This window comes from Ambystoma mexicanum, chromosome 6q (assembly GCF_040938575.1).
Source record: "Ambystoma mexicanum isolate Mex_15411 chromosome 6q, UKY_AmexF1_1, whole genome shotgun sequence".
NCBI classification, from domain to species: domain Eukaryota; kingdom Metazoa; phylum Chordata; class Amphibia; order Caudata; family Ambystomatidae; genus Ambystoma; species Ambystoma mexicanum.
In genome coordinates this window covers 283099660-283111906 of record NC_090937.1, presented here as the reverse complement: position 1 = coordinate 283111906, position 12247 = coordinate 283099660, and the positions used below count along the sequence as shown (strand labels likewise).

The window sequence follows — 12247 nt, the reverse complement described above, 5'->3', positions numbered from 1 at the left end:
AGCTATCCTCCCGGGACAACTTTGAGCCTCGTTTGCTCAAAAGTTTACATAGGAACTTTCTTTAAATAGATGTTTAATATATATATTTTTTTTTATTGCTCGTCTTTTAATACATTTTTTAGCACACTATTCTTTTAATGTAACAGGACTAAACCAGACTCCAAAGACCTAGTTAGTATAATTTTGCTTTCTTAACAGAGAAAGACGATGGGAGTTAACTGCTCCGACTTGTTCCTTATGAATGCTTGAAAGTGTTGCAATTGTCTTTGTGCACTGCTAATGCACTTCTGAGCCTCACCAAGAGGAAAGCTAGACAAGCGCCCAAACACGCAGCTTAGAGGGAACAAAGGGCTTAACACCAAAAGAGCTGAGATCATTCTGGTACAGGAGGGTGATCACTGGCTGGTGAATTATAAGCACACAGCCTGAAGATGCAAAAATAGGGGGAAAGTCCTGTGGTGGTAGGAGTGGGGCATCAACCTTAAACAATGCGGGAGAGCAAAATGCTTGCTGATGAGTTTAAATGGGAGCATTGTCCCTAACAGCTATGTACACCAAGGTTACGTTTCACATTTGTATTGTCCTTAAACATACAACACCATTTGTACAGAGGTCAACAGTTCTTATAATCCCCTTAAACCTTTTTAATAACTGGATTCAATGTAAACATTGTGCTTGAAAACCTTCATGGTGACAAGCTACAATTTGCATCAATCTGCATACAGCATCATAGTACTAGTAAATTGACCCTTGCTCCACTTTGTATCGAAAAAAAACATTGCAAAAACCTAACAAGTTTACTCATCTGCCCCAGTTACTAGTCAGTTAGGTTAGTGTACTAAATCTATTTTTTCAATTGTATCTTATCTCGTTTGTTGTTAATCAGTCAAAGGCTGATTACCAGCAAATGAGCCAGGATACAATTGAAATTTTAGGTAAATAACACTAACTTCGTCAAGGACTGATTAAAACAAATAAGGAAAAACCAGAAGCAGTACAAACAGGTCTTGTCCCTTGCCCTGGAAATGTGGTCTTTTTTGTTATGTAATCTTTACATTTCTGTCCCTTTTTCTGTATTACAGACGGCAGGTTTGTCTCTAGCACTTGGGAATATAGTACATGGATTGGCTGTTTGTGGACATGGCAAGGCAGAAGACCTGAACAACCGATTGTTACCCGCATGGATTAAAATTCTACTTGCTGAGGTAAATAAAATGTCAATTTAAGTTTTGTTAAACCCCCTTGTATGTCAACATGTGGCTGCTTAAAATCGCTTTGTCTGCAAGATGCACAATTTGAGATGAAGGTCTGTCTATTGCAGTTGCCTGATTTCCTGATCAGCCAACTCCTTATTTTGACAGTAATTTGAAAAACAGCGACAAAAAGATTGTTTTCCAATTGGTGGGTCAAGGTCTCTTAGCAGAAGGGGTTCCTGATAGAATAGGGTTTAAAAGCTATGCTACGGTTTCCTTGTCTTCAAAAATTAAGAGCATTAAAGGAATAGTCATCACTCTACCTTTTCTACATGAATCGTCAGTACACCCACTCTGCACCTCAAAGCAGTGTATTATAGGTGTGTTTTCTATGGAGCATCACCTGCATTTCGATTAACTTATTACTGTGATCTCACGTGTTCGCAACGGCCATCTTGTACTAACAGCCACACACGGGTGCACTAGCATTGTCTGCCCCTGCAACACAAACTGGAACAAATGCCCCTGCTGATGACCTCTGTATCTACTGGAGAAAAACATAATCTAAAGGTAATCTACACAATCACGCAAATGCAGAAGGTGCTCTGCCTAGGAAGGCATATCAACTATGCCTATATCTGTTCATTTCGGAATCTAAACGTGACGTGTTACATTTTGTTGAAAAAAGTGTTGCACCCACTGCTTTCAAACATGATGGCATGTCGTTGCCCCTTTCAAGTTGTGTACTGTGGTGAATCTAGTGATGTCATCAGTGCCTCTCTGGGGAAACGCTCTGCCCATATGGCCAGGGAAGAGCAGCCGCTACCTGATCCCTACCCTGGGGGTGGCTGTCTAAGGGAGGACCATATGGGGGGAGACTTCCCTCAGGGGAGGGAAGGAGACTCACTGGCAGGAACATGTTATCCCCCTTCCCACTCAGGGTCTGATACCAACCCCTTGAATTCCTAAACCTGTATTGCATAGTGTGATATAGATCCAGTCCATCCACTTTGCACTGACAGTAGGGCTCTTTCCTATACTTTTTGCAAAAGGACTGAGACGAGGAAGAGCACAAGAGCAATGCAGAGCATTGAAGCTGCAGAACTTTAGACATGCTCTAGTGGTTGGATGGAGCTGATACAATGCTGGGACTTTTAAAACCCTGTCACCGTGAGGAAGATGAAGAACCACTACACACGACGTGGGTCGGGGGGCTAGGAAGAAGCCAGCTGTAGCAGTGAGCAGGAGATCTCCAACAGGTGCTGTCACAAGAAGCTCAGAGGTTGAAGGCACACTGCACAACAGTCTGCAACAGCAGACGCTGTGGAGAAGAAGCCAAGGCATAGCGGGTACCGGAGAGCAGACAGGATGCCAACAGGAGGAGGAGGTGCCCCAGTGGAGACATCAAAGAGTGCAGAGAACGCCAAAGCTGCCACAAGAGACCGGTGGCCCAGGGAGGGGAATTGGGACGCTCAAGTGCTTTGCAGCATGCTCTGCAGGCCGAGTAGAGACAGCGATTTTCCCAGGGTAAACTTGAGCAAGGGAGCTGGGACCCTGAGTGCATTACAGAATGAAACAAATCAAAGGGGGTCAAAGACCCGGTGGCTGAATGAGTCAGACTGTTACATGTGGCGAAAGCCCGTGCAGGAGAGTATACTAAGCAACCTGTTGGGTGTCTGGGACCCGCACCCAATCATAAAGTGAACATTGTGAATGTCCTTACAGGAGAGTATATAAGGCAATGTGATTGTGAGTCTGGGACCCGCACACCAATTGCAAATAAACTGAGAGAGTCAAGAAGAGGAAAGGAAACCTCTTAGGTGGGTGAAATCCAGGGGAAGAGAACCATACTCCCTGCACTGGACAGTTCAATAAATTGTGGAAGCCAAGGAGAGGAAAATTACCCCTTGACTGTGTGAAGTCTTGGGAAAGGGAGCCATACCCCCTGGACTGAAAAAATGTATATTTTAGAAAACATATCTGTGGTTGTGAATGGTAAAGAGCCTGAGAAACTCAGGGCAAGGGCACCCCCTCCTGAGGATTGTGGAACTTTATTTGTTTATTTTTGCACCATTTGAACTTTGTGCTGGAACTTTGGAAAACGCTACAGATGGCCAGTTGAAAGACTATATCCTTTTGCACTTTATTTTGAGTTTAGCATGCAATATTCAGGTTAGGATTTTGGATACAGGATGAAGACCTCTTTACTTTTGGACATTCTAACACCAACATCTTTTCGTCAGGGAAACCCCTCATAGCGATAGGGCGTCTTTCTCCAACTCTCCTTTTTTCTTTAATAAAAGTCTATAGCAACCATCATAATGCCCCTGTGTCCGAGTCTTACTCCCGATTTCTTAGTGCATGTACCACTTTTTTCAGTCACAAAGACTTCAGTGCCGTTTCAACAATCCACTCCTGTACATGTCTATGATTTGCCCTTTTGAGAGAATCCAAACACAAAATGGTCGTATTACACAGGAAAACTGACACCTCAGAAAATATGACTTTTCACCCACACAACTATCTGCTCAAACATATTTGCATTCACTTATCATTAATATAATTACATAGGGCATTAAGCTGCATGCACAATGTTTTTTATCCAATGATGTGAAAAAATACTACACTAGTTTGTTTTAGTGAATGCACAAACTTTATTATATAAATTATTCACAAAAGCCATTTGAGTATTTGATAATGAAAGCGCCCTTTTATGAAGACCGCAACAGTTAGAAATGTAACGAACACAACACATTCATTTAAATCTGCTACTTAGCTGGGTGACAATGGCAGATTTTGGTGGACATTCTTTTTGAGGAAGGTTTTTGGGCAATGTTTCTGAACGTGGCCTAAATCCTGTGTTAAGCCCATTGGTTTCCATTGCCATGATAACACCATATCATACAAAAACTCAAATTGTAATTCTTTTTGTTTGGGCTATTAGGTAGCTTGCGACTCCTATAAGCCTTCACTATTGATTAAGGTACAGATAGGGAGGAATGGCATATGAAGATGAATGCACATCCTGCAAGTGTTTGTTATGTACCCATCCATTGACTACCCATGGCCATGCTAATCCCTATGGCCATTCCCACCCAGTTTTTGCCCCTCCCCGCCCAAAACACGTCCTTATGGGAATTCTTTGAGCTAGCTTTATTCAAGCCTTACCATCAAACTTTACACTCAAAGTTCCTTCCAGTGTTTTTTCCGAGCAGTCTTTTAAAAGTTAATTAATTTGTTGGAGTTCTAAACCCGCTACGTGTCTAATAAAAATGTCTTTAACAGAATTGCCTTCAACCACTCGATTTATAAGCACTCACGGAAGTCCTGCTAAAAGAAAGCATTGGCAAAGCCCACTTTTTTTTGGCTTGCGTATGAGTATTGGGCATTTGCCAGCTACTGCTATTAGATGGCCAGGTACTCGCACATTTTTCCTCATGCTCCCTTCAATGGCCAGTTAATACCACAACGGCTGTGTCTGGCAAGTGCCTTTCCCATGCCTACACAAAAGCCCAAACTGTTGGCATTGCCAATCTTGTTTTAAATTGACTTGGCTACCCACTCTTTTTTGTTTGTTGGATGTGAATCCATAACACAATTCACCACTATCTATCTTTTTGACTGGATCACCTGTTCTTTCCTGTTGCCTACCTAACTTTTCATTGTGCCAACACTGCTAAGCATGTGTTTGCACCTCCATACCATCGATACTGAAATGCAACCTTTTTAGATGGTAGTTGAGACACATGTTATGTAACACCTCTAGATCCCCTGCGTGTCAAAATTCTGCTAGGTCCTTCAACATTCTGGTCAGCTCCTTGTCACATAAAATCTTCACAAGGGTTCTGTGAGGCAGCCACTAGGCTCCTGCCATTTTGTTCTCCTCTCCTGTTCCTGGCTCAGTAGCGAATCTGCACAGGCATGATATTGTGTGTTGGCTCTGCATGAACGTTTGTTGGCTGTATGGTGCAGATGTTTTCAATCGGTGTCTTTTGATTGTTCACAGTTGCAAGAACTTGACCTGAGATGATTACTTATTGGTTATGATCATTTTATTCGTTCTTCACAATTTTTTTCGTCCTGCAGCATTTATTTTTTTGCCCATACTTTTTGACACATGCCAAATGATAAATTGAGGCTGAATCTGTGGGAACCTCTGTCGCATGACTTTGGCTATGCTCACGTGCCTATCTGTGGCTATCAGTTCAACTTCTTAACCTCTGGATGGACGGAATTCCATTGCATTTACCGAAAACACGCTCCTCCATCTTTATAGAGGAAGTACATTCTGTAAACTAGTCCACCACAGAGCTTAACATTTTTTTGTGCACAAATCCTGGAAATGAAAAGTGCGATACTGTATGCTAAATCCAGGACCGTTACACGGACAATTGCCTCCCAAACAAAGCAGCCTATTTTCTCTGCACAAGCATTTTAACTGCTGCCTGCTCTTGTATTCATGCCTTAGGAAAGGGGTCTCCTAGCCACGCACAACATCCACAGCCACCAATACGCTGACTACACACAGCTATACCTCAAGATCGAATCCATCAAGGACATCCACAGACTCGAAACCTGCCTCTCACTGATTCAGTCTGGTATGTCCAGTGCATTCTTGAAGCTAAACCCCTCCAAGACCGAATTCCTACTCCTCACCAGCAACACCGAACACCCAGACATACAGACCTGGCTATCTACCATGAACCCTGAGGGCTTTACACCTGAGCTCACGTCCTGCGCCAAGTCCCTCGGGTTCCACATCGACAAACTCTTCTCCTTCAAGACACACATAGCTAAGAAAACTCAGACATTTTGGTATCGGCTCTCCCTCCTGCAGAAAGTTGAGCCCTTCCTGCCTCTGGGCAGCTTTAAATTCACTGAATTGGGGCAATGCCCTCCTTGAAGGCCTACCATCGCCCCCTTGTGCGCCTGAGAAGTGTCCTACGCGTGGCTGCACGCCTCATGAAGGGTCTACGCAGATACGACCACATCACCCCGGTCCTGATCGACCTTCACTGACTCCTACTGCACGCAAGAATCACCTTCAAGTCTTCCTGCATCATCTATAAGACAGTGCCCCTCAAGTCACCCAGCTTCCTTGCAGAGAAACTCCGCATCTCCAGCGGACAGCACACCACCAGAAGCCAGGACACGTGCAGACATGAAATCTACCACTACAAAAAGGAAAGGACCAGAAAACGAGCCTTCTCTGCCTGTGCCCCAAGACTATGGAATCTCCTCCCCGTCAGCACCAAACTCCTACAATTCAGATATTAACTCAAGACCCACCTCTTCAAGGAGTCTCTCCTCCTCAACAGCTAGGCCATCACGTCGCCCCCACACCACGTGACTCGCTAGACGCTTTCCATCCTTCTCCTCCCTGCTACCTTGTACTGCTCTACCCCTCATCTGGCCCCCTCTGTATCCCACACCCGCTGTATATCTGTTCTGTTGTTACCTCTAAAAAGCACTACATTATGCATCTGTACTGTTGTGTACCTCTTTTTCTTTTTTTTATTGTTGCATTTACAGTTTACAAAAAAACATACACAACTAAAATCACACAAAAAAGAAACAATTCATCAAATTACATATTCTAAAATCAGAAGGAAAAAAGTCAAAAAACATTTAAATACAGCACAAAAACTTCAATGTATATAATATTTTCCTTCCAGGGCTACATTTTTCTTATTCAACTCAGAAATAAGAAATGTAAGAAAACGATTCAAAGATAAAACCAAGGAAATAGTAGAGCCCCACATACAACGACACCAAAACAAGATTCTAGATACCTCTGAACAGTCAATTGTGTTATCCTTGAAAAACCTAAGTCGTTCTTTAACAAAGAACGTACACTCTAATACCAAGTGTTTCAAAATCTCGCGGGTATTACTTGCCCCACAAAACCTACATTCCTTGTCCAATACCTTTAGCCCCTCCTGCATATTCATACTGTTCCAGCTTTTAACTTTCTCAAAAACAGGTAGTTGGTTTAACCTAAAACGCATAAAGTTCATGTGTATTATATGACAGGGAAACTTTTGAATATATAGAGGAAGACATTCCCTAGTGTGTATAAACCTAGAATACTCCACAAAACTTGTATTCAAGTCGATGCAGTCAACCATCACAGCCCAATCAGACCTGAACAGAATCTTTTTGATATGCCCCGGTCTGAGAATCAAGTCCTCTTCAGATGCCCAAATATAGACCAGCAGGGAGCACATCCGTTCATTGAACTCTCTCAATGATGGTATAGATCCTGCTAACATGACAACCTTAAGATTTTCATAAAGGGAATTTTTAGGCGGAGCAATTGTTCTTTTAAATAGAGACAACTGTCTCCAGACATATCTAGCCTTTAATGACACCAGACACAACTCGTGTCTAATGATGGCATTTGGAATGGCCATAGAGAGACCAAGTATATTCTTCCATAATACTCCCTGAATAGTATTCAAAAGGTCACCCATGTTTTGAGAGCAGAGGTCAAGTCCAATGAGGATAATAGCCTCAAATTTGGCCAAATAGTATTGTCTCAGGGGAATTAAGGAAAATGTACATACTTTCTGCTTTAAGAATTTCATGTGAGCAGTAGGTTTCTTGGCTTTGTCATTCAGAATAGATTTCCAATTTTCAATACTGACCCTGTTAGCCAAATAATATCCCAAGTAAACTACGGTCTTGACCTGCTCCACAGTGTCCGTTCCCATAGTCCAAGCATATTATATATCCTTTTTTCTTTTTGATAGACCCATGACTTTAGATTTTGAGGCATTAGGGAACAAATTGTTTTCCACTGCATACTCGTAGAAAAGCTGCATCTTAACTCTAAGACCATGCAGAGTTCTGTCAAACAGTATGAAATCGTCCGCATAGGCCACCCACTCCACCCTTACACTCCCCAACCTCGCTGGTACAATGGAGTGGCCCTGCCACAGTCCCTCAGCATCGCACGTATAGAGGTTGAAGAGTGTAGGGGCCAGAGTGCATCCTTGTTTAACCCCTGTAAAGGTGGGTATCTGAGAAGAGAGAACACTATCTTCAGATAATCGAACGCAGATGGATGTTTTGGAGTGCAATAGGGCAATCAACTGGACCATCTTACGGGGAATGCCCAGAGAAAGCATTTTATACCAAAGCCCGGATCTAATCACCCCATCAAAGGCACTAGTCATGTCCAATGTTGCCAAATACATGTCCCCAACGGTTCCATGTAATAATGTCACCACAAAAATCTCGCCATGCAAAAATATCGCTGAAAAATGGCAATTTTTTGTGGCGATGTTATTGCCCCTGTCCCCATATATATGGTCACCCAAATAATATCGCCACGACATTTTCCCAGCGATATTATTTATGGCGACCATATATATGGCGATATTATTACCTGATACCGTCCCCAACATGCGAATGATGGACATAATGTCTAAGATGGGAAATAATAGCCGCATTTAGTGAAGTACCAATCTCAACACGAAACCCCACCTGAAAGCTACTCAGAAGGTTATGTTCCCTGATAACAAGATTGAGATCCCTTAGCAACAGAATAGAAAAAACGTACATGTAGCATCCGTTAGAGCTATAGGACGGTAATTGGTCAAATCCAATTTATCGCCCCTTTTAAAGATGAGTACAATAATAGATTTAGACCAAGAAACGGGCACTGTGTGCGACAGAAAAATATGGTTGAACATAGGTTTTAACAGCTCGACCCAAATTCCAGGATCTTCTTTAAGAATAAAGGGGGGAATACCATCCGGGCCAGGGGCCCTAGATAGCTTCAGTTGAGCAATCGCCCAAGCTATATCCTCCTTGTTCCAATTACAGATACCCTTCACAGGTGAACCCAAATCAAAATTATGCAATGCTACAAAGGCCTCAGGTAAGGCATATTTCTTGGTGTAAAAAGATACCCAAGAAGCAGAATCTACGGGGCAGTCCATACTCCATTTAACATTCTCCAAAACCCTGTTAACTGTCGACCAGAATTGGCCTTCTTTACCCTTACACAGAAGCTCCAACATATTTTGATGGCAAAGAGAATAAGTGTCCATCTTAAGGGATTTGACGCAATTCTTATGCCTCAGAATAATCGAACATTTGAGTTTCCCATAGTCACAGGGTTTTAAACGACCTTTCCTCAAAGGAGCACGTTCTTTTCTTTTGATTCACAGAACCGATAGAATCCCTAATTTTGCGAATACAGTCCAAAATAATATTATATGAAGAGGTACCACCACCAACCTCAATATCACAGCCATAGAGAGCACCACCAGACCTTTTAAGCAACACAGAAAGGAGTTGATTGAATTTGAGTACAATTTGCTTATTCTTCTTATTCCCGCTAACTCTGGTGCCCCTATTATTACATTCCAAACCAGCCAGATCCAGCCTAATACAAGGGATAGACATAGGAATAGTCAAAGTAAAGAAAATTGGCAGATGGTCACCCAAATCAAAATTAAGATGACTAAGATAGCCACACTGTTTCCTAATGGCATCTGAGACATAAAAGTAATCAATACGTGTGGTCGATGCTCCTCTATGCCAAGTATGTTTAATGGCAATAGAAGAAGGCAAATGACCCAGTAAGGACAAGTCCCACTCTTTAAGAAAAAGATCCCACCCAATGCCTCATCTAAGGTTCACATGCTGATCCGAGGGGAGAGCCCCCAGTGAGTTCCACCAGGCACCTTCTGCACAGAAGGAATTAAAATCCCCTCCCAAGATGACTTGAAAACTACAGCCCCTCAGAATCCAGTCATAGAGAATCTCTCCTGTCCCCTCCTCTACGGTTTCAAAATTGATTCGGATAGGGTTCCAATAGAGATTAAGTATCAATATCGGAGAGAAACCAGCACCTAAATTTAACTCAATAGGCAAGAGCCATTCCAGGCAGCAGCGAACGTCCCATGTAAACCGCAGATTACAATCTATAGCAATGTTTAGACCTCCTCTCGGACACCCCTCAACCCCCCTAATCGCAGGACAGGAAACAGTATTATACCCCTCTAAAGAAGGATTAGCCATCAACATAGTCTCCTGAAGTAAATATATTCTAGGAATACTAGTACAGGTTGAATTATGGAATAATTTATACAAATTAGAGCTGCCACAAGCATTCCAAGATATAACATCAATGATTATCCTGTCATGCATGTGCCGTACCTAGCCTTAGACTTTCTAAAGATCTAAGTGCAGGTTGTATCCATGATAAATCCTGGCCATTGCCCAAGAGGTTAGAAATAAGAGATATAACATTTCCAGAGTCACCCGTAGGTACCGGAGTAGTCTCCACATCTGGTTCAGGGATAGATAAACACAGGTTGTACAAAAGAAAGAAATATTTTTGCTTCAGCAGAGTCATGCAGTTCCACCAGATCAAATCCCATAGATTCTTCTGTTGTATACCTCTGTAAAGTGCTCCATTACTTCTCAAAGCTAGGTCTGTACTCAATAAATACCATAATAATATAAGCCTCAGGAAAGGGGTATTTTCTCTGATATGTGATGTAGGAGTTCTTTGACATGAACTGTAGTCCAAAAAGACGGGATTTTTGTGACTGTCAAAAATGTGAACATGAACTTATCAGATGACCCGCTGCCGCATTCCCAAGGAGTGATTGAGCGGGCCACAAAAGGCTGTAGTGCTTGTCCACATAGGTACCTTGGATTGTACAGTTGGTTGCAACTATATTTTTCTAAAAATCAGTCCATGGGTAGCCACAACTAGTGCTGTGAGTTTATTTGGTGCATTCCAGTATCTTTAAAATAGCAATCTGGCAGCCCTGAAAAACAATATAGTTAGGGTCCCAAAGAATCCTTTCTTTTGAAGATCACTTTGTTCAGCCTTAGTCGTGGTAGTAATTTCTTCTGCACTAGACATGGTGTAGTCTGAGTCAATTTCTTTATTACCCCGTAATGTCCTGAAGCTCTTCTGTAGCTTCAAAAAGGGATAGTTCTGGTGCATGCAATGCGATCAGTGATATGGGGAAAACGCTCTCTGTAACACAGAAATCTGGCTTTGAATCTGGTACCATGTGTAAGATATACATCAGCTCGGAACTTGGTTACCTCTTTTGTTGTTAATGGCAGCCGAGGCGGATAGATTGTGGAGTAGCAATTGTCTTTCATTACCTCCATGGCTCTCCACTGGTATTTAACTCCTTAAGTCGGGCTACTGCACATTGACATCCTTCACAAATACATTGTGTGGTCATTTGGATTGCTGCCAAAGAAATTCTTCCCAAATAACTGTAATTTGACAGCCTCTATTTTGAAAGGGAAAAAAAACAGAATTGTAAATGGTGTGTGTTAGGGAGAATTCTCTGAAAAAGCTAATTTCCCAAACCTAGTGAGTGCCCCAGCAGCTTTGCTGGATTTTTGGGGTTTATTTTTGTTCTCCTGCTAAGAGTGAGACTCTTTTCCACCCACTCTTAGATATGATTTGAGGTGTTCCTTTGACTTTGTATGTGTTTTATGGGCTATGGGGTCCTTTACTCCATAGGGCTTCATGTGTTTTTGGTATATGGGTTACACAGCACCCTCCGTGCCGTAACCCAGGGGTGTCGTAGCGACCCCAAAACATAGACTCCATACCCTGGGACTGACTACTGTCTCCCAGGGCATGTAAAGTCAACATTGGCTTTACTAGTCTCAAATTGTGAACAGAACCAGTACAAACCATCCTATTGTGGACATACTGGTCGGGGCAATTTGATTGCCCCGGGGTCTGTTGTTCGAGGGGGCAATGTCCAGTCCCCCCCGACCGAGTTTTGGCTGGTGGCAGTGGATACTACTTTTTATATTCGACCGCGAATATATTCCTATGGGATTTTCCCATTGTTCGAGGCTACCACTTTTTAAAATAGCCTCGAACATACCGCCGGTTTATTAAATTAATATAAATTCACCGGTTGGTATTTTTTGACGAAACTTGGTTCCAAAATGGCGTTTGTGTTCGCTTCTGTGACTCCAACCCAAGTTGAGCCCTTTGTTCCACTTTTTGGCGGGCTTCTCCACAGAAGCCTCCAAAAGTGGTGCCACTCTGT

The 12247-nt window shown here is 42.6% G+C and overlaps 1 protein-coding gene across 2 annotated transcripts in view; it reads left to right on the top strand.

Moving 5' to 3' along the window:
• Nucleotides 1–12247, top strand: part of FOCAD (focadhesin) — a 2926805-nt gene that overhangs the window by 2175283 nt on the left and 739275 nt on the right. For both annotated transcript variants that reach the window (XR_011282193.1, XM_069630760.1), the window contains exon 31: nucleotides 1083–1205. Coding sequence is in view for 1 of the 2 variants with exons in the window: in XM_069630760.1 (XP_069486861.1) it covers nucleotides 1083–1205 (123 nt within the window). In the remaining variant the exon portion in view is untranslated. The remainder of the gene's footprint in view (nucleotides 1–1082; nucleotides 1206–12247) is intronic.